Consider the following 23,566-nt stretch of genomic DNA (forward strand, 5'->3'; position numbering starts at 1 on the left):
GTGTAATTTCCCGGAGACGTGAGTCTTCTAATGAAATCGAAACGAGTGGTTTTCTGTGATTAAGATACGATTGTAAGAGTTTGAGAGAAATGCCCCGAAACCCATAATGTTCTAGTTTAGTAAGCAAAGTCTGGTGATTTAGCCTATCAAATGCTTTAGAGTAGTCTACGAAAATTCCTAGCGTTAGTTACTTATTTTCAAAACCATTTAAAATGAACTCTTTTTGGGTTAGCAGAGCCAATTCAGTTGACATTCCCGCAAGGAACCCAAATTGTTTATTTGATATGATGGAATGTTTATCACAAAATGACTTTAGTCTTTTACAAATAACTTTTTCTAGTCCCTTGGATAGGACAGGCAGTACTGATACTGGCCTGTAATTCGACAGCTTATTTTTGTTACCGGATTTAAATAGGACTGTAACTTTCGCGTGTTGCATTTTTCTAGGAAAAATTCCAGTTGACAGCGATAGGTTAAAAATATGAGTAAGTACTGCGAGCAAGAGATCAAGCACAACTTAATAGGTGTTGTTTGAAGCCCGTTCACATCACGGGATTTACTATATTTTAGTGACATGAAAATTGCATAAACTTTATATGAATCTGTAGGTTTAAGAAAAGCTGTATGTGCGTTCCGTGTGCCCAAATGCTTGGTTACTGCTGTGTTGTGAGTCCTTTTTTCCAGACTGGTGAAATAATCATTAAACACATTTGCTAATTCTTTGCCTCTTAGCGTTCTATCTTCAACTACAAGTTCAAAGTCAACACTATTGTGGACATCGGAATGCGAAAGCTTTTTAATTTCGCCCCATAATAGACTGCTCCGATTACTCACCTCTTGAAATAGGTTCTCGTAATACAGCTTTTTTGCATTTCGTATAAATTTCGTAACATAGTTCCGGTATTTCCTAAAGCCTGCAAGATCGTCAGGGTTTCTTGTTCTGACAATCTTATGACACAGTGAATCCTTCTCAAGGATCATCCTAAGGCATTCGTCATTAAGCCACGGTTTCCGTTTTCTAGTTGACTTCTTTATTCTTTTATACTTAAAGGAGTTGTCATACGCTTCCTTAAGGGAGCGCATGAGTTTATCATATGCATCATCAGCGTCCTGACATAGAAGCACCGAAGTCCAATCAATATTATTAATTTTTTGCCGGAAAGTGTTTAGTGTTTTGTAATTAATTTCCTGGAAAACAAATGACTGAGACTGACGCACTGGTTTTGAAGCCTGATGAAGCCTACAGAACATGTATATAGGCAAATGATCGCTCATATCAGCTACAATCACTCCCGATTTGGTAATATCTTCAGAGCAGTTAGTGATGAATAGATCGAGTAGTGTTTCAGATGTATGATCGACTTACACGCGTAGGTTCTGTAATAACATTCCTGCAATTAAAAGAGTGGAGGAGTAGTTGTAGTTCTTGGGATTGCGAAGTACTTTGTAAAAGATTAACATTGAAATCCCCGCCCACGAAAAGGTTCATGTCGTTTAGACACGCGAAGCTCAGAATCATTTCAAAGAAAGTAATAACGTTATCGATCTTTCCATCAGGTGGGCGATACACAACCACAAAAACGTATTTTTTGTACTGTAAGCTTAAAACTTCATAATCTGGCGTTATAGTAGAAAACTCAGGGATCAAGGTGCAAGAAAACTCATTCGATACTAACTGCAGCACGCCGCCTACGCGACGGGAAGGCCTGTTTAAGAAAAAAGACTGATATCCAGGTAGGTGAAGAACGTCACTCTGTTGCTGGTACTAAGTCTCAGTAACCATTATCACATTAAACTGAAAAGAAAATTTGCTTAAAGACATGGAAAACTCATCGCACTTGTTCTTTGCAGATTGCGCATTCAAGTGCAAGAACTTCAAGTAGTCGCAGTCGTGCGGCACTACAATGTCAGCAGGTGTATCCATTTATAAACAACAGATAAGATTAACGCGAACAAATAACAACAACGCGTTTAGCTAACAATGGTGGCACGTTGCATTTTGTCCAAGTCTGATTCAGACGAAATACGCAGGACAGGAGATGTGTCTGTCTGACGTGCGAAAATCTTTCCGTTCCTAGCCCATGAGAAACGTCAGTTTACTTCTTTTTTCTTAGCAATGACCATGCCTAGCAGCTTCTGGAGCTGCGGGCAGAGGTGCTCATTTATGTAAACAGACTGGTTATCAGGAAATTCGATCTCATTCGTAGTGAGCCTGTGCTTCCTGGCCTTATTAAGGACTACATCGCGTTTAGCCCTGCTCTGGAAAACCACCACTATGTTGGGATCAGAGTCAGAATTTCGCACCGGAATTCGGTGGCAGACTTCAATGTCCTCTTGTTTTATGGTCTCCCCGAGAACGTCACCAACTTTTCCAAGTATGCTTACGAGGCTCTCGGACCTCTCCTGCGGAATTCCTTTCACTTCAATATTTTTATTTATAGAATACTGATCTTGTGCAACGATTTTCACGGCGTTTTCATGCACAATCGGTTGAAAGCAATCTGCGACGTGGTTAAAGTGCGCGCCCGCGTGGGCCTATCTGCGATGTTTGCAGAGTGTGCGTAGTGCCCGTAGCTCCGTATGCGCTGTGCTTTCGACGTTTCGTACGCGTTGAAGCGACATATGCATGGAGGTCAATTGGCTCGTGGCTGCTGCTGCGATTCCTAACTCCGGCGTTTTCACAGACAGCTTCCACTGTCAACGAGCGATGTGCGTTCATGTTTACCTGTGCGCGCGTCACACCGTGCTGGTTAATTTAGTTAAAACACGTTGACAGGCTAGTTTGTTTGAATTAATGATAGAATGTGTAAGCGCGACTGAACAAGGACGTAGAAAGAAGCAGACACACAAAGACAGCGCTGTCTCTGTGTGTCAGTTTCTTCCTACGTCCTCGTTGAGTCACGCTTGCGTATTCTATCATAGTTAATTTAGTTAATGAGCGAATGTTTACAAGTTTGTACGGTCGGTAAAACTACTATCCTTCGTACAGCTACCTGCTAATTTGCTATCGCAATCGGCGCTTTGCCTCTCGGACGAAACTGCGAAATTATTATTATTATTATTATTATTATTATTACTGCCATTTTTTCCATGTGGCAAGTAAGGTGTTCATGACTGAAGGTGCCTTGTCTTGTGTGTGCAGAGTTTGAAGAGTGCGAGGATCAAGAGGAGGCCACACAGACATCCCGCTATGTTTACCGAAGTGGGCGGAAGCGTCTGGAGCACATCATGAGTAGAAGGTACCTTGCATGCCACCGCTCTGGTTCATAGGAGATAAGAAATGGAGGGGAACGCCAGGCTAAAAGCGTAGTGTGAAATTCAATAGGCACTGCTTTTCAACTATGACCGTAACCACAAAAGGCGATGAAGACACAGTTGTCTACCAGGCTATGGACACTATGGAAACAAAAATGATGTCGGCCATCAGCCACTGTCATTTGCTGACCGGCAGGCCTCTGCGCACAAGCTCCAAATGGGTGTCTCCAAAGCCATACTTGGTGACATACGTTCATCACTCAGTAACACCCAGGATCGAAGGTGCCTTCTGACATCGAAAGGAATGAAAAACATCTAGACGAAATTTAACATTCAAAACAAAGAGCAGAGGGACAAAAATGACCCGATAAGTCTCAAGATATATACGAGATTTCAAAGAAAGTTCAGATTTCCCTGTTCTCTATGCAGATGAAAGTACCCTGAATGAAAATTTACCTGTCAATTTGAGATGTCCTTAATGAACAAAGCACAACGAGGAACTTTAAAAGAAAGAGGCTGTATTGGAGTGCACATAGGTTTAACGTACGGTGCAAATAAGTGTTGGCTTCAACTCACAGCACTCATGGTGATCAGCAATGAGGGTCACGTAGCTTCATGTGCTTGCCTACTTTCTAAAAGAACATCAATAGCCACAGTGGCTTGGTTTTTTTGAAACCATCAAGGCTAAGATTTGTATGGCACAGGAAACAAAAGGATTCATAACAGATGATGCAAAATCATTTGAAAATGCACGGGCCACAGTGACGGGTTCTACTGAAAATGATTTTTGTGTCTTGGAATGTTCGAAAGAATTTGAGGAACATCAACAAGATTAAGGGATCACAAAACACGAAATTAGTGCAAGGTAACCAGAACAGACTCCATCCCTAGCTGATACAGTCAACTACACGCACACATTCTACAACATCAGCGCCTGTCACGAATGACACTATCACCCCCGCTCAACGCTCTCACGCGAGAGGAAGTCGTAGTATGGAGGCAAGTGCACACAAATACACATCCAACATTTGAGACTGTATCAAGCTATACATACGGCGCTACATTTTTATGAGTGCCCCTGCTGCAATGATTGCGCAACGCCCTACCACATAGCATGGGCATACGCAGCCACAATGGAGCTCACATCCATAACACATCCCACCACACGGCAGCACCGTCAAGCTCGGACTCCACGGGCCAGCTCGAAGGGATCGGCCGAGCTCGAAGGGCAGCTAACGTGGCTGTACTGGACCGAGGGGACCACCCACTGCAGAGCGGAGGAGCTGACGATGATGAGCTTAGTGTCCTCGGCTACCCACGCTCGCTTCGCTTACGTACTGTTGTGTATAAAAGTTGATGCTCTCTCTCTCTTTCTGCGAGGTGGCAGCATTCCGCGTGCCATCCGAGGCGCGGAAACCGCAACGGTTGACCGCTAACATAAGTTTTATGAAAAGGCGGACTACGCTGACGTAATACGCGCTTTAGCACACTGCTACTGCTCACCCAATTCCAGGCGAACCGCACTTCGCAAGCGAGCCGTGTCTTATCTCTATACTAGTACACTCGATCTGTAGTACGTGTGAAGCTGGCAGGTGGAGGAACCAGCACCTGTAAACGGTAAAGCGGTAGCGCAAGGCTAAACCTTACTGATTTTCGTGAAGAGAAGTGTTTAGTTAGAAGCTCAATACCGGTTTGCGATTCTGCAAAGTAACAGATGTTTGGTTGGATTTTATACTAAATAATATACATAGCCGCAGAACTATCGCGGATTGGGCAAGAATCGGATGGAATTTGGAAAATATATAATGACTAAACATTTTAATTTAAGGAGAAATTTGCGTTGCAAGAAGTCTGCATGGATTTCATGCCTGTCTGACACGTTTTCCTCGATTTCTTTTGCTAAACAGGACACAGTCTCGCGCGCCCTATAGCTCCCAATAAAGGTTTTAAATCATTCACCCCTAAACTAGTTATTTTCAGTGCGCTATGCCACGGAAGTTTTGCCGTAGATGGGACGTGTAAATCAGAGTTTATTGGCGGGACTTACAATTTGTACGCCTTCTTGTATGTGCTTTCACTAAAGAAGTGAAAGAAGAAATGCAAAATTCGTTTGTGTTTTTACATCACGCCTGTGTGCGGTTCGTTTTTTCTTCGTAAATTGTTCTAGCAAAACGTGATATTCGTCATGAACTTGCGAGCGCGAATATCCACCAGATGCGTTCGCGGCACTTCGAATGAATAACGACACATGGAAGGCAAGGTGCTCATGTAAGTGTGAATGGTGATTCCATATAAGTGGCGTCTGCTATATGAGAAGCTGCGGTACGACTTGTCGGATGGTGTGCATTATACGATGACCTCCATGACATCAAGAGTAAAAGAGCAAGATTAACATACAGCTCCCTAGCAGCGGTGCATGTTAACTGAAACCGACTGTGAATGCATACGCTAAGCATCGTTAAATGGCATTGACGAAAGAACCAAATGATGCCACGCAATGAAACAAACACATGCGATAATTTTGTCGCCGATCTCAGAACCGTCGTTATATGTATTGAGTCGAAGTGATCCTCTGCGTGTATGAGGTATTCTGGCTCAATAATATTCATTGCTGCGCTAGGTGGTCCGTACCGCCGACATATAAAATAGCACTCTATACGAGCACAATAGGACGACGAACACAAAGGACAGGCGTCACCCGCAATTATATTTTATTTTCAGCAGATAGTAGGGAAAACGCCTTCTTCATTTTATTGCGCTAGCAATTTACGGACGCTCGAGGCATTTTCTAGTCGTCGCCGCCGCCGCCGTGATGTCACGGGAGATGTGCGGCTTGGAAGTGGAGGATTAGCTATTTAGGGGCGTTAGGATTAGAGGGTGTCTCTGAAGACGGGGGCAGTGCGTTTGGCTGGAAAAGCGAGGAAGTCACGTGGACGCACTGTCACGTTCCGCCCGATCGGCTCTGCAGTGGAGCCAGGGGCGACAGGGCGGCGTTCCACTGCTCGCATGAGTGTTGCGCTCGCAACCAGAATTGTTCCTGCTCTGCAGCTTGGTGCATACCGTGGTCTGAGCGGTACAGACAGTAGAGCGACTGCTACAAACACCGTCGGTTTCCCATCGGTGTCTAGAATAACCGAGGTGCAACGCCTACTGCCCGCAATAACGCTGTAGCAGGGTCCTTCGTTGTAGGAGGCTGTAGTAATGTTATCCCCTCAATAAAATAAAGGTAGCGCCATCTCCTCTCTCCTCCTCCTGCGCCGACGTTTGCTCCCCCAACGTGGAGGCAAGCTAGGAGACGCTCTCCAAATGAAACGCTGTCGCTACGTGTCGCTCGCGCTTTTGAGGCGGTATTCTGATCGGATTTTTTTTACGGTATATCGTGACTGGCTGCCGAAATATCACGAGAGGCCGTCTGAATGTCGCTGCGCTTGGCTCAGTTGGGTCTACTTATTGGTGCTGCCTCTCTTATTCCAGTGCCAACGAAGCGGCGAGAACACAGCGCTTCAGTTGCGTCTCAGCAACGCCACACTCAGCCACTTTCGCAGATCGCTTTTCAAGACACGGGCCCTCGCGCCTCTCTGTAACGCTAATGAGAACACAAAGCGCGAACCTCTATCAGTAGTCTGCGCTCTTTTTGGGCATCGCAGATCGCTTTCAATTTATGGTCGCCGCACCATGACTGCTTCGTTACGTACGGCGATACACTCAAAAGGTGCTGTTCGCATACACTGAGGCCAAAGAACGACAGCGCGATGGAATGTATGACTGAGTGTACAAAAAGCACATGCGTTTGAAGACGATATGATTGAAGTCGGGCACAAAAGTTGCAAATAAACGCATTGCGAACATGCGGCACTTAAGAGAGTGAAAAACTAACGCATCCGCGTACAAGTCGAAGCATGTGAGATTAGTGATGAGCGAAGAATGGCTCGTTTACCTCACACAGCCGGGGCCATTGCGTTGGGCTGAAATCAGCTCGCCTGATTCTTTGAAGCCAAACCTTCTTCCGCGCCGTGTCTCGCTTCGCAGATATAATCCTGAAGAGTCGCTCGCCGTCAGTTTCACGTGTGGTGCACCCGACCACAGAGCAAGACGGCATCGCGAACACGGAACTACGCTACTAAAGCACCAAGGAGGCGCGAAACATCGCGTCTGCATAAAGCCCCTCATTGCGTGTGCGTACGCCGTTCGCAATGTCTGGCACCCAGTGGCGTACCAATACGGGGGGGGGGGGGGGGGGGGGGAGGGCGTAGGCCCCGGGTGCAAGGGGCCAGTGGGGGGGGGGGGTGTCATATACGTCTGAAGACACCCGGAAATTATTGATATCCTCGACTTCCTCGATTACGCCCGGGGGGGGGGGGGGGGGGGGGCTCCGGGATCCAGACGACCTAGCTACACCACTGCTGGCACCGCTATTCCGATGGAAGCAAAAACAAGCAAGAAAAGAAGCGCGTGACGGCGTTCGGCCAATGGGAGGACCGACCGTCGACGGAAAGCGCCGGGGAGGAGGACGGCGGCAATCTTCAAAGGATGGTGCCACCTTCATTAAGTAATGTTAGCCTGCAGCGGCCGCTGGTGGCATTCGTCATCATGCCAGCGTTGTGGGACGCCTGGCAGCTGCCAGGGCGCTGTTTACAGTGCGCAGGAGAAGCTTCCTCGCGTGCTTCGTCGCGCTGTTAAGAACGGCCCGCTGACATGCAAGATTTAGCTGTTAGGAATGGCCTGCCGAGGTGGCAACGTGCAAGTTTTGCCAGCCAGTTGCGACAGCGGCGGCAAACTTTTCTTGGAACGCCACCGCAAACCTCTAGCCACGGCTTCACTAAGTAGACTGTGTGTGGAGAAAAATACGCGCGTCCTCGACTCTCCGTCGCTGGAGCAGAGTTTGACGAAGCAGGCTTTGTGCCCGAACCCGCCACCGCGGAACTGATCTGTTATGAGCGGGGGAGTTGCCGCGGGACCGTCTACGGAGACCCCTTCCCACGCGCCGTTCAAGAAGCAAGACAATGGACACCACGGCGGCCGCGCTGAGGGGGTCAGCTCCGAGTTCTGCGAAGGCCCTCTGCCCTCGGGGGGGGGGGGGGGGGGGCGGGACCGTGAACCTGTGCGCGCGTGTGTGTGTAATCCCTCGGGAAGAGGCGACTCGTATCCGGGTTGAACGTTTCCCTCACCTTGGGATCGAGGGAGGACCGAGTGTTTATAAACCGCTATTGTGGAGCTGCTCAGTGCACTTTCTCTCGCAGTCATGCTAGACTGGTGAACTGCAACATCCTGATGTAGATACTGTAAATAAACCTATATTCCTCGTTCTCGATGAGAAGCAGTCCTTCCCTTCAACAACGTCCTCAGCGTGGATAAGTTGGACGATGGCATGGACCAGCTACCTTCTAATTCATGCCCGACTCCAATCTTGACAACTGATTACGAGCGATGGGATTGAGCCCCCAATCCTGACAGCGCCAACATAACGCCGCTAAGGCTTGGTATCGCTGTCACTGCTTCGCCCTTTGAGCGAAACTGCCCAATTTTATTGTAGTTGCATTATACGGATGCTCGAGGCACAAAAACACCGTCGGCGCTGTCCTCGTTGTCATGCTGTCTGGCTCGTGTGCGCTATTTTAGAGGCTCTTCAGAGACGCGGAGCGCGCTTGGCTGCAGAAAGGACGATGCGAAGTGGACGCACCATCAACGCTAGGCTCAATCGCCTCGGTGGCGAAGCCTAGAGCAACGGTCTGCCTTGCGATGCTGACACACACACACACACACACACACACACACACACACACACACACACACACACACACACACACACACACACACACACACACACACACACACACACACACACACACACACACACACACACACACACACACACACACACACACACACACACACACACACACACACACACACACACACACACACACACACACACACACACACGCACACACAAATATATATATCAATATAACTTTTTCTCAAAATGCGAGGAAGATAGAGGATTGGGCAGCATCGACTGAGGATTCCCTCCTTGCGTGCCTTAGCGCCCATATATCCTAAGAATACAAGACATCGGACATTGCTTGATAGTCTCATTTTTAGTCGATATGAAAAGTTTAAATAAAAAAAAAACACCGTCGCAGGGATAAAATATACAGAAAGGCTGGCACCCGCATATGTCGTTTGTGTCTCACTTTGTGCTCGTATGCTTAGCGCGGTAACCTTTGCTTTATTTTGTCCTTTTCTTTCCGTGTCCCATTCTTGTCACGCTGTATTCGCTTTCACTGTTGCCATCTACGAACGTGCCCTACTCGCAGTCATGCTGTATAGTAAATGACTTCTCATCGTCTCTAAAACAGCACATTCAGAACTATGCCATATGTGCTGTTCAGAAGTGCCCGTGACAGCTCTAACAGACTAAAAAAAAGTCGGGTGCTTTTCATTTTCTCAAAAGTCAAGGTTAATCACAAGACAGCACTCCAGTACAGCTTGGGTGTGGAAAAACCCTTAATTCTTTCTGAAAAGAAAAAACTAATTTTCCGATTAGTGCTCACAAATATATATATATATATATATATATATATATATATATATATATATATATATATATATATATATATATATATATATAGAGAGAGAGAGAGAGAGAGAGAGAGAGAGAGAGATGACGTGTTGACTACTCTTCCTGAACTGGAGCACTGACGCCGAGATCGAGACGTCTAGCCAAGAATACGTCATAAGTGCGATTCGTGTGTATGAAGCTTGGTTGGACTTGACCTTGCACATATGCAGCCAGAGAATAACCTATATCATAGAATGAAAGTTGCGCTGCATTGGATAACTTGTGTTTCTAATTTCCTTATCGCATTGCATGAAAGATAGAGGAAACGACGGCGAGAAAGGAAATATTTACATTTCTTTCAGGATCTGTTGTTGAGGACTACTGGTGCGATACGGGACATTCATGGGCCTAACGTGGGTACCGCTCAATATTACTCATTTTAAGACTACATGCTTTGACTAGTCTACAGAGCTGAAAAGCCGACATTACACAATGCGCCTCGTTTCCAGGGTCCTAAGCGACGCATCAGCCAGCACAAGATCCTGCCAACGGAACCAGCTCAACTATGCGAATTACCTAGCGCAAGGTACGTCAAAGCGAATTCAGATTGAAACGGCAAAAAATATAGTCAATACATTTCTATGACACGTATATTCGGTTTCAGAACTCAGACCAAGACGTGTAAGAAAACGTTGAACATTCGACCAGTTTGTGACCGCAGCCAATGAAATCGCACGGTACAGTGTTTAAAATAATAACACTGTGGTTATTGCTTTCAGCATGAACCGACTAACCCAAGAACAAGTTTTGCTAAACAGAGTGTTGTTTCAATATACTAGTATACAGGCAGCAAAAAGGAATACCTCAATCCGTGGGGCTCAGGGTATGGACAAAGTTAGCAATATTCTTAAAATACTGCGATTCGTAAGCCTTCCGTGCCGAATTTACGCTTCACTTGAAAGCATCGGCTGGTTAGTTATTCATATTCAGGTGGGAAACAGCGTTAAGGAGACGGAGAAAAGTGAAAGCACATTGGAAACAACACGTGCTGTGGAGACGACAGCAAAAATTGTCGCTTTCCATGTGCCTTAACGTTTGTACATGTCCTTAGCACTATTCACGCTTAGTTTGTTATTTGAAGACGGTGACATCTTCCGAGGAGTGGACCCGGCCACAGGTTAGCGTTAGAGAGGGTACCACAGAACTTCGCGCCTGAGAATTCCATAGTCAGTTATCCCCAGTGCCATGTCCCTGTGCCCGCTTCCCTTAGAATGCCGGGAGCCGTCATTTAAATATTCTCTTGCGACCTGATACGTTTTGTCCTCCGAAATTCGCAATAAGCGGGAAGCCGTCACCGACCGACAACGCAGTAGCCAGTTGCGCATCGTACGCAATAGTGCTTGCAGATTTTGAAGCAGTGCTTGTAATAAACGCTCGCAGAAGTTGTGCGATTGGCCTGAGCAGAGTTGTCGGACTGGGGCGGAGCTTTGCATGTGATCGTGACTCATGTAGTGCGACATACGGTACGGAGCCTTAGAGAGGGGAGAGTCACACGGGCCCAGCCAGGCCCTCAGGACTGCTCGCGTCCGAGCTTTCGGTTCAGCTCGAGTTTATGCTAAGGCTTGCGTTGGCTCAGTGGGTACGCAAAATGACGACCTCTGCGTTTTCACGCGGTAGTTTTGTTTGATAACGTCAATTCATTTCATTCTAATCTGTCAAAGACCCCTCGGCGGGTGCTATATTACGTAAGTAGTGGGCATACAACACATTACTAATATATAAGTGCATTGTAATACAACAGAAACTTATCGATATCAATCATTATAAGTGTAACTGGTAAGTAGATTTCAGTGTAAACACAATAGTACTGTGAACAGGTTTGTTCGTGCAGAAGAAATACGGAGTCATTAAAATAATAAAAAAATTAATGAAATAAAAAATGCTAAAATCTCATCAATATAACTTTTTCTCAAAATGCGAGGAAGATAGAGGATTGGGCAGCACTGACTGAGGATTCCCTCTTTGCGTGCCCTAGCACCCATATATCCTAAGAATGCAAGACGTCGGACATTGCTTGATAGTCTCATTTTTAGTCGATATGAAAAGTTGAAATACGGAAAGGCTGGCACCCGTATATGTCGTTTGTGTCTCACTTTGTTTGCTTAGCGCGGTAACCTTTGCTTTATTTTGTCCTTTTCTTTCCGTGTCCCATTCTTGTCACGCTGTATTCGCTTTCACTGTTGCCATCTACGAACGTGCCCTAGTCGCAGTCATGCTGTGTAGTAAATGACTTCCCATCGTCTCTAAAACAGCACATTGAGAACTGTGCCATAGGATCTGTTCAGAAGTGCCCGCGACAGCTCTAATAGATAAAAAAAAAAGTCGGGTGCTTTTCATTTTCTCAAAAGTCAAGGTTAATCACAAGACAGCACTCCAGTACAGCTTAGGTGTGGTAAAACCCTTAATTCTTTTTGAAAAGAAAAAAACTAATTTTCCGATTAGTGCTCACAAATTGTGTCAGACAAGTGAGACTAAAAGCTGAACGAGAGAGAGAGATTTGGGACCGCGAGCGCTTGAGCGTATATATATTTTTTTACTAACACTTCAATAATGTATTTTTTCGTGTTCAATTCTGGAAAAGGCATTGCGGCAGTCCACAAGGGCGCTTCTCCATGCACCTAGTTCAACTTAAAGATAGCCTTGCCGGCGAATCATCAGCCGTTCAAGTAGAAATGGTTGCTCCGGCTGGTGCCAGCATCGTCACCGCCATCGGTTTGTCGCTATGGTATACTACGCCACCTTCAGGTTCGGCCGTGTTATGTGTGCAATATTGGTCATCTTGGTTTTGATGTGCGTAGATGTACGTGAAAGACGTTTGGTGACATTACATGCAGTTCCATTTGCCCTACATAAGGTTGTCCGTACTAAAGTAGCTATCGATATTTTTTAAAGTAGGGGTCTAGACTCTAGGCCATGAGCAGACCTTCCCGTTAAGAGAATAAGGCTTTAGCCAGGAGACAAGTATGTCTTCCAAATTCAGATATGTGAGACGAAGGAATGCTTTTATCAGACAACCGCCGGACAAATATGATTTAAATCTTTCGCATTTAGAAACAAAGTTATATTCTAGTGACTCTATTAAGCGGCATTAAGTTTTAGGACTTGAAAGTTTTTGCAGAAATTACTGAAAAGTAGGAAGCTTCAATATTTCAAGCGAGAAGTTTATAAATACAAAGGAAAACAGATATAGCAGTTCTGTAAACTGCAGAGCACCTAAAACGGACAAACATGATATTGAACTTACAGCTTACATAAAATTGTTAGAATATTTAAGAGACTATTGCAAAAGCCCTACACTCAAACTAGTGGTGTAATTCAGAGCAGAGTATAGTACATCAAGTTTATTCGCTTTATATGTTATATAACGTGCAGTTTACAGACTTGTGGTATTGTTTGTCATTTCTGAGTTATAAACTTGAAAATTTAGCTTTCTGAAATTTCGCCATTTTCCCAACATTTTCAGAAAGAATTGATGGTATATATAAAAATATGCTTCGTACAGTAACTATATATTTACTTTTTCTTTTAAATGCAACAAATTCCTTCAGAGTCGGGGCGGTAGTTGCTGATGAAAAAGAATTTCTTCGTCTGTTTAGATAGCCTCCGCGCTAAACAAAGCTTCTCGGGGGCTCCTACTTAAATACACAAAAAAGGATAAATTGTTTTTCTCGGCTCCACTACATTTGATGAGGTTTGTTGCATTTAAGAGGACAAGTTAAAATACAGTGACTGTTTCTATGAAATTTCAGATTTGTGCTGTCAGTTTTCGAATAAATGTTGTCGAAAATCGCACATTTTGAGAAAACGAATCTATCCAGTGTACAAGTGTACCTCCAGCAACAAAAAATATTACAATTCTGTAAATTGCATCTAGTAGTACATCTAAAGGGGACAGAATTGACGTATTATGCATGCCTCCGAAATATACCACGAGTATGCGCGTAAGAGTTTTGCGAAACCCTTGTTAACGATGTGACAAATTCATTTAAGATATAAACCGATCCAGTTTACAGAACTGTGATATCTGTTCTTGGTGCAGTGGCTGCCAATTTGTAAAATCTTGCTTCTTTTTTTTTTCAAACCTAGCTTCTTGTTCTTCAAACCTACCTATTTGTGAAAAATTCTTAAAAAAAAATTATGCCTTAAATAGAAATTTCGCCTCAACAGTCACAAGAATTTAACTTTTCCATGCCAAATTCAGCAAATTTCCTTAAAGTCGGACCAGTTGTTATCTCAGAAAAGAGTTTCTGTTTTACATATATTTGGACAGGCGGCATCGGAATTGCGCCCGAGCTAAAGCTTCCATTAAGTGAGCCTCTTCCCTGCTTCTTTGTTGCCACCAATGAGCCGTACGTTCTAAGAGTCTTTTTCTCCCTGCTCCAGTGGCGCAGCCAGTTTTTTGGGAGGTGTGCGGGTGTGGGCACCTGCTTGGGGAGGGGAGTGGAGGTGGGGGGGGGGGGGATTCTGGGTGGGCAGGCTGCATACTAACCCAGAAATGTCGGGCGGGGGAACGTGCCCGGTGTCGCTCCTACCCTGGCTACACCACTGCCCCTTCCCCCGTTGCTCACTAGCTGACTTCTCAGAAATCTACCTCAGGCCAAGATATCTGCTCTTCTTATCAATCACTAGACTTTTCTTTGTCCTCTATTTCTGTCATAAAATAGATTCCAGGAGGCGTCCCCAGCCAAGCTTCAGCTCCAGTGACAATGTTCAGAGGCTGTCCTTTACATCCGTCAGGTACGATTTTTCTTACATTTCTGGAGCCGTGTGCTTCCTTTTTATAGTAATCCCTCCTAATGTTGCCCATCGATCCCATGCCTACAGCGCCTATTCTCGTTGAAATCATCGGTGGCCAACATCTTCTGGTTAAATAGCACACCGTGGCTCAATGCAGTCGACCGTAAAAAGAATACGCAGCCACACCACGCGTCTTGCTTTTGTGATGGTAGCTGTTTCGCGCAATAATCTAATTACTCACCGTTATGCACCTACTAGCCAAGCAGCGAGTTCTATATCATGTCCACTGTAAGACGAAAGCCGTGGCTTACAGCGCACATTATGCAGCTGCAACTTGCAGCAGGAACCGCTGGCGATATGTTATTGTTTACATGTCTGTGGTAAGGACGCGCCACAAGCAACCGTTTACGAAACACTTTGGCTGTTCGCCGTTCATGTAAATATGCACACTTGTTGACAAAATGGTTCGGTTCTTAGACAGTGACATCGCCCGCTCTGTCTTTTCTGACCAATTATTCCCACTAAATGCACTGGGAAACACGGAGATACGCTAAGTGGGAATATTGAAGTATAGTTTGAATGACGAAGTACTCCAGTTTTTCAATATAGTCCCTGAATAATTGAGCCTTCATGCCGTGTATTATACGTCACTACATAGAAATGCGCTCTTGTAGCAAGCAATTGCCTTATGTATAAAATGCTGCGTCTGGTAGCATGTAAGGCAGAGTCAGTACTTTTATTTTTCGCACAATAACTTACTTGTCAGTATTGTAGGCGCCGTAGACATCGAACGAGGTCACGTGAGGCCAATGCATTGTGCCTTGCTGGCGGCCATTAAGGCAGTTGACACAAGGTCAATGCGTTTAAGGGCCTGCAGTTTAAAATTGCATAATATTTATTTCGCGACCTGCCTAATCATGCTAATTGTTACTACATGATAAGTAAAATAACTATGAATCTATTTAGACCAACTGTAATTGTAGCACTAATATTGTAGTAACTAATAGTAATATGTAATGCAATATTTAAGTTAGATTAAACATACACATATATCGTGAACCATAACGGTGCATTCTCCTGGTCGTTTCACACTGCTCCGACGCGGCTGCGGAGTTCATGCAAGACGGCACTATAGGCGTAACTTGCGAACATAAATGGCCTCGAACGCGTCGATTATGACGCCAGATGCATGATCGCGACTTAGCCTTTCGTTTTCGTAAGGAAACTACGAAGCTTTCTTCCATGACTTTCGTAGCACATATCGATTATGTTGTGATGAAACATCGATATAGGCATCATGAACTTTTGTGTTATTTAAAATCTCCGTGAGTTTTTACGGGCCTCCCATGCCGAATTGAGAGCTTGGAGAAGTATTCAGAGAAATTAGCAACCCCGAGTAGACGCCAAATGCGCACGCCCTACAGCGAATCTGTGCCACGCATGGCTAAAGCTCAAACGGTCACACTAAGCTGTACAGATTATGGAGCAATTGATTCAGTAAAGTCAGCCAGCTTAGTGGATAGGCTGTAGTCCTGCAGTGGACATAAAAATTGGCTGCTGCTGCTGCTGCCGATGGCGTTGATGCTGTAGAGTGTTTTCCGTTGCATATTGGTTGGGCACCCCACCGTTCCAGTGACCGAAGGACCGGTGCCCTACTGCCAGCTCGGCCGATGGCCGTCTGCGGCCCGATGCGCCCATTGCGGAGCCGTTGTCCAGACGCTTACGCAGAGCCGTCCCAGCACCCTGGCGTGGCTCTCCTGCGGTCTGCTCACACTGCTTTGGTAAATAGTTTTTAAGCCGCGAGTCCTGCGTGTCGAATAATCACTCGCGCTGCGGAAAAAAAAAAAACCTTCAGCAGGTATATATCTTGTTCAGGCAGAAGTTAATTTTGTTCTGCTGATTATTTAATTTCGCGACTTATCGCTGGCGTTTCCTTTTGTAGGATATGTAATGAAGAAGACGCGCTTCTGGGCGGTCGCTGTGTCAGAGATCACAGCTCGTGCTTATCCGGAATTGGCTCGGTTCCTCCAACTCAAATACATTTAAGGCGATTTATTTAGGCCTCAGAACATCGAGAAAAGTCAGGTGCTTCCGGCTAAACACGAGCTCTGATATCGCGAAGGACATCCCAGGAGCGCATCTTCGTCTTGATTAAAGAGCAAATGCTTTTCGAACATTTTACCTTAGTTTCTTATACTCCTCGGTCGCACCTTCCGAAAGTTTGACGCCTATGCAATGTCGTGATAGGCGGTGTGACTACGCACGTCGCGTCTGACCTTGTATACTAAAAAAAGAAAAAATTACGACGCACCAGCACTAAAACCAGGCAAAAGTTCAGTGCTAAAGGATACCGATGTGTGAGTTGCATTAAACGAAAACAATACGCAATATCAACAGACCTCATCGACTTTTCCGGCTCCTGACTCACTTAGAGCGACAACAGCAGGCAGTCACACAGTGGACACCGGCCGTCTGCCCAAGAACGACATATTAACGCGAGAGCACTGAGGCTCCCATGTCGCAGAACATCTGGTGTCGGCGTTCGGCGTCCCCGTGAGCGAATGTTCACATATATATTTAGGTGTGTATGTATGCCACGCCTCGCTATATGTCATGAGGTATGTGCGGGTTATATTGCACACCATCATATCCCTAAAGTTGCTCATACGTTGTCTTACATCCTTGACAAAGTTATTCCTCGTAATTTTGAGAATGACAGCCCATAAACAATGTCATGAAACAAAACATCGACAGCGCATGCGGTTTAAATTAAATCTTCTGGGACTGAAATATTAAAAGTGTGAAGCAATAACAGATACTTGAAAATGACGTAATTTCTTTTGGCGCGGCTGTGCATTACCTCCGGGATCGGCCCACGCAACAGGCCGCATTTCTACCAGAAAGCTCGCCTTCGTGCATAGCGTTCGCCGCCAGCGTTTCCCGGTAAACGTTGCGGTTACATAAGCTGCAGTTGCCGGGAAGCGTGGGAAGCAGTCAGGGATTTTTGAACCATATCGATTTCCTGTCTTAAAGGCGGCGCTTAAGCGTCCTCCAACTTTTCTGCCTACTGTAACCTCCGAAATATATATGCACAAAAGAACTTGTTGTTGCCCTGGTTTAATGAACGAAAAGGGGAGCCCGACTTTTGTTACTTGCCGAACAATGTGAAGCCAACAGATGATGAAGCTAAGGAAGGCATAGAGGAAATGATTTCTTGTTTTTATGCGATGAGTATTTTTTGAGAAGTTCACTCTGTTTACGACATGTATGTATATATGCGCCTAACCTCTTCCTCTCCAACTTGGGTCAATAGACAAGAACGACAACGCGAGCGGCGCTGCTGCGCCGGCGTGAGAGCACCCGGAGCAAAATTCAACTAGCGGGTGGTACGCCTCTGCCATCTCCCATTCGCGCCGCCTTGATTGCCTCTTGCACTGCGCGTGTTTGGGCACGTTTCGTACCGCGCGCGGTGTGTGCCTACGTGTGTGTGCGTGGACGTTTTATTCGCAGGACAATGTACACGCTTCTATTTGCCTCTAAGAAGATCGGTACGCTTGACGAAAATTTTTATGGCTGCAATGCGGCGAAAGGGCAGCGTCTGCCTAGCCATGTAAGTGACGCCGAGCAGGTAATTGAAAACGACATCGTATGTGCCGCCGGAAAAGTCATTGGCACATACGACGCGTGAGCTAAAGTCATTTTTGCAGTTTCCCACAAAATGTTTGCTACAAATCCGTGTTGTCTCTGACGGCGACACCGGACTTCCATCGACACTGTGCAGAAATAAACAAAATATATTACCGCATAGCACAAGTATGACATGCGCACACAACTTTAACTAGTACGTCCCCTACATTATGGAATAGTGGCAGCAATGTAAATAGCTTGACCATTTTTTAAGAGTGCTCAAGAGACGGAAGTTGACAGTATTAGTAATCATTTCTGCTTCAGCAATGCCGGCGCGACCGAGACGCGGGCGTGTATCGTCCAGTAACTCGATCGATCGGTGAAGTGGTTATGCAGGAATGAACTCCGGTCATGTTCAATAGATCATGCACATATTCAATTTCTCGGCACGTGCGAACTTCGGACACTGCTAGCGCATGCAACAGAAGTGGTTTTCATTCTTGGGCAGCTCACACACAAACGAAACACGAGAAAGAAGACAGCACAAGCGCTGGTCGAACAACTGAACGTTTTCATATGAATAAAAGGATTATATACAGAGTAATCATGAAATTCATGTGGGTTACATATAAAAACCGTCATACACTCACGGGTGACCAATGAACGAGCTCGCCTCGTTTGCCAGTTGTTTACTTCGTTCGGCGCACCGCAGTAATCCATGTCTGTCGTCTGCTCTTTTCGTACCATTTTCTTGTGAGTCGGCAGAATTTAACTGGGGGCATCAACCCTTTCGTGTTCACAGTGCTGTCGTGACAGTTACCAACACAATAATAATTTCCGGTCATCCGAAGAGGCGCCGTCGCCAACAAGAGACGTGTCACGCGCAGTGCGAACTGAACGCGGGCGCGACCGTGTAGGAAGCGGCGGAAACATACGCCCGTTGGAGGTGAAATCGTTCCGCCAGGGGAGAAACGAGCGCTGGCATCTAGGATGAAACTTGGCGTGTGGACGTCTATGGGTAATAAATGGTCAACTGTGTAGAGCATCGGGATATTGTGCTAAGAGGACCGCGTTCAAGGCCAACTGCCTAACCAACTTTGGTCACTGGGTATGTGACACTGGGTATGTGCTGCTTTTTAATAAACCTCTTTGCCGCGATCTTGGGCGACAGGGTATGTGCCGGTGGGTGTGTGCCGCAGTTAAAATTTTGAAGACAACTTGGGACACGGGTAAGCGCCACTGGATGTGCGGCAAATGGTATGTGTCGCTTTTCACAATAATCATCATATAAAACAGATCATCACCAATTACACACCTATCACAAGATAGATTCCTAATCCCTATATGGTCGCGAATCATATTGCAAAGAACCGATGCACCATCAATTTTTTATTGTAGAAATGATAAACTAAAGCGAAACGACATTGGACGAAAAAACAACTTGCCGTCGGTAAAATCCTAGCTCACGCTCTCCGCATTAAGCGTCCGTTGCACTACCAATTGTACGTGTACGAGATTTAACCTTGGGAGTGTTAGCCAGCGTCACTCGTAGCAACGGTCGCAGATGAAACTTTTGAGCGATGGCAGGCCGGTACGTCCTGTGAGACACATATTTGCCGCTCAAAAGACGCACACAAAAACAATTAACAGACCAAAAAGAAAATAGTCACGACGACACGGTTTGTCATGATTGATTTTTGCCAGGTCAGTGCTTTCTTGTGCATCCTCTTAGCGGCAATGATGCCTCACTCACATACGCGCAGCAGCCTCCACCACCTCCGGGTTCTACAAGTCCCGCATAAACAGCCACGTACGAATGTTGCGTCGTATCTCAGTGGTTAGACTGCCTGGACCCCAAAATGCTCATTGCAAGAGGGACATGTATTCGACCCCGAATAGTGTTCATACCCAAAGTCTTGTTTTTTTGTCCACCATATGTTTAGGGTAAGGCTCAGTGGGAAGATGTTATGCAAAGAGGGAGTGACGGTGGTACGACGGCGATGGTGAAACGAAAGGGACAGACGAAAACAACCAATGTAGTGTCGAGCTCGCAACTACAGCTGCCGTAAAATTAAAAAGTAAAATAAAATCAACTTACACGATAGCCAGAAACAGACCTAGATGGCCGACTACAAGCAATGATGACGATTGCGTGAATGTAATACATCATCGATGGCAAAAAAAAAAGTGTTGACAGATATCTAAGTAGCGAAATGCGGAACTATACTTCAAGTGTCTCTTAAGGTAAAAAGTCAGAACTATAGGCCCTTCACTAACGAAGCTCCAAGCACACCTTTTTAGGCATCGAAGTGTCGCTGGCAAAATAAAAATCAAGTAATACCTTTATTATGACATGCATCTTGACGTTATGACGCACGCACGCACGCACGCACTCCCAAGAAAAAAGACGATTCTTTGTGTGGGATTTCACCACAAGTAGTGCGGTAATGAAGATATCCGTGACTATTGGCTTTGTAAGTGATAAGTGATTTTGTAAGTGATAAGACGACTTGCGACTCACCGTGAAAAATTATCTTCAAGCAGTTATTTGAACGGACGAACGAATTTTATTTAGCAATCGATGGCTCCGCGTCGCCTATAACGAGTTTCCGGAAGAATGAAATGGGTTTATAGATAACGGCTGATGCGTACCACCTGCTCAAAAGATGAGATGCTCCGAGACTTCGGGCTTCGCAGCACCTGATTGTAGTGAGGATGCAAAGAGAGAACATTGCATCCAGTTCATCTTAAGTTTCACTTTAGCTCATCAAATAATCAGCTGCCAGAATTGGCGCAAGCTTAACGTCAGACGTTTAGCAGGAATTCTAGCGTGGCAGGAAGCCTAGCCTTTCGAAATAATACTAGTTCCTAAATATTAACCCTTGATGCAAGGACAAACCCCCGCAATAAAGGAGCAAGACGAAAATTGCGCTAACTCTTTAAAAAAAAGTTTTGGGGTTTTACATGCCAAAACCACGATCTCATTATGAGGCATCCCGTAGAGGGAGACTCCGGAAATTTGGACCACCTGGGGTTGTTTAAAGTGCACCTAAATCGAAGTACGCGGGTGTTTTCGCCCCCATCGAAATGCGGCTGGCGTGGCCGGGATTCGATCCCACGATCTCGTGCTTAGCAGCCCGACACCATAGCCACTAAGCAACCACGGCGGGTGCGTTAGCTCTTTAAAGAGACACTCAAGATTTGTAGCTGTAATAGTAAATTCTATTTATGCAATACCGAAAAGGCCACTCTTACAGTAAGAGCAGGCTTGATGCTCCAGGAATGAAGCAAATGCGAAATACGCGTTGTGACGCATCCTTGAAGCGACGGATTTAGCACACAGTGACGTCAAGAACTTTAACCCGGTCTGCTCGGGCCCAGGCAATTACCTATTCATGAAGATGCGCTGCATTGCACTTTAAGAGAGCCAAAGACGAAGCTTAGCCAGTCTCACAAACTCTTATTAAGCCACGGCGGCCCAAATGTGAGGAAATAGTTTTTAATTCGTGACGTCACACCGTCGTATCCTAGCAAAGGTTTCGGCGCAAAAGACATCAAAGGGAACTTGTAGGTTAAATTTTTCTTCTACTGATCAACCAGTTACGGCGAAATTACGCAGAATGAACTTTCGAAAGAATACTTTGTTTGCTTAAAGTAATTATGTGCTTCTATTTAGTGTCCCTTTCAGTAGACGTTGGTCAGCAAACATTTATTACATGATAATTGGAATAACAAGTTTTTGTGCAAACATCTTAGCAGGTGTACACCAAGAACGTAAATGGAGAGTGAAATCCCAAGTGACCGCAAATATTTTCAAATTCAGCCTTACCTTAAGCTGATGCTGAATTGTTCACAAAAATTAGTTAAATCCTCACAAGTTTACACGAAGACCATCGAAAGCTTTTGAGAAACCTCTCCACAAGCTCCAGAGACGCGCGCCTACTCCACCAATATTGCTTGATACTGCAGTAATTAATAAGCGGCGGTTATATTTTAACACACGCCCTTTGGGACCCTGACAAGTATGCAGACAATGCCTGCTCGGTTCTTGCGAAGTTTCGCCTCGACCCGTTTTGTCTGCTTGCGGCGAGCCTTCCAAACTCCTGCACGCGGCAATGAACCCTGGCGAAACGGGATGGCAGAGGACGTGTTCTAGCTGTTCGCATATCTTACGGCCGATCCTGCAAAATGAAACAGTAGAAAAGTCTGTCATACTTGACGCGTAACTTAGGTTGCTTGTAGGGTGTCACGCGCATATATGCCTCGTTTCTCAAATAACGGACAACCTGTCCGACTTTCGCTTTAGCTTTTCCGTAAGCCAGCAAAGATGTTTATTCTAGTTAGTGGAACTCTGGACTTGTTGTTTCATGATCTTCGGGTTGTATGTAGCGCAGAGGGAACAACCACAAAAGAAGGACCGGACGACACGCTTTTTCTGTCGTCTGCAAGTTATTCTTTTTTTTTTGTGGACGTTCCCTCAGTGCTGTACAAACCGAAGATACTTCTTTTACCTGAAGGTATTGTCGTAGCGTTAGACTACGACACTAATAAGAAATAACGGTTACTGTTTCGCCAAGTAATACCCCCCCCCCCCCCCCCCAATCATGGTTTTAAAGAAAAAAAAAACGTACTCCGGTTTGCGGGTTTGCGGGTTATTACACCTGCGTGCGCCTATACGCGTTCCCTGCGCACTCGTTCTTGCGCAGCTTTCCTTACTGCTGCTGTTGCATACCGCTTGCGCCGCTGTTCGTGCCTGGCTGCCAGCAAGTCACCCACCGGTGCCCCAGTTGTGGATTTGTGCTGGCAAGTACCGGCCCCTGGTAGTTGGGACGTCGTCACCGTACGGAGGACCTGCCGCTGTACCCGTCGTCTGGCGGTCGCACTTCTGGGCTGCAATGGCTGCACCTGGGACGCAGGGCACATTGTTCTTGAATGCGATTTGGCTAAGTGGAGAAGAGTGTAACCAGTCGACATGCATCGACGCAAAGTGCCATTGAAACAAAAAATGTTAAAAGAAAAAGGAGTGCGAAAAATCCTGTCTCGTTAAGAGCGCACGTATGGGCCCGAGCGATCGGCACATGGTAGCAAGATTGCAATGAATAATTATAAATTCACATTTTTTATCGAAGTTGGTTGTTGTTTAGTAAGTTTGACTTCGTAGTCCTACAACCGTTAGCATTTGTATTTTATTACGCGTTCAAAGTTATCCTTTGCGTCTGATGCAATTCTTAAATCACGCCGAAAGCTGCACCGCGATGAAATGCTCTTTAATGTATATATGCAACAGAGAAAAGATAAAATTGAGTAGTCATATGCAATTTAACT

The 23,566-nt window shown here is 45.6% G+C and overlaps 1 protein-coding gene across 3 annotated transcripts in view; it reads left to right on the forward strand.

The window, feature by feature from the left end:
- LOC129387306 (uncharacterized) overlaps positions 1 to 23,300 on the forward strand; it is a 43,679-nt gene extending 20,379 nt beyond the window's left edge. The window contains exons 1-7 of one of the 3 annotated variants that reach the window (XR_008614579.2): positions 5,361 to 5,523; positions 10,180 to 10,230; positions 10,327 to 10,403; positions 10,482 to 10,554; positions 14,542 to 14,614; positions 16,248 to 16,395; positions 22,948 to 23,300. Coding sequence is in view for 2 of the 3 variants with exons in the window: in XM_055076200.2 (XP_054932175.1) it covers positions 10,220 to 10,230; positions 10,327 to 10,403; positions 14,542 to 14,614; positions 16,248 to 16,395; positions 22,948 to 23,238 (600 nt within the window). In the remaining variant the exon portion in view is untranslated. Of the gene's footprint in view, positions 1 to 3,142; positions 3,240 to 5,360; positions 5,524 to 10,179; positions 10,231 to 10,326; positions 10,404 to 10,481; positions 10,555 to 14,541; positions 14,615 to 16,247; positions 16,396 to 22,947 lie in introns of those variants that run through there. The other 2 variants (XM_055076200.2, XM_055076199.2) reach the window with 2 other exon arrangements.
- The last annotated feature ends 266 nt before the right edge of the window (positions 23,301 to 23,566 follow it).

The sequence above is a fragment of the Dermacentor andersoni genome, chromosome 2 (genome assembly GCF_023375885.2).
Source record: "Dermacentor andersoni chromosome 2, qqDerAnde1_hic_scaffold, whole genome shotgun sequence".
NCBI classification, from domain to species: Eukaryota; Metazoa; Arthropoda; class Arachnida; order Ixodida; family Ixodidae; genus Dermacentor; species Dermacentor andersoni.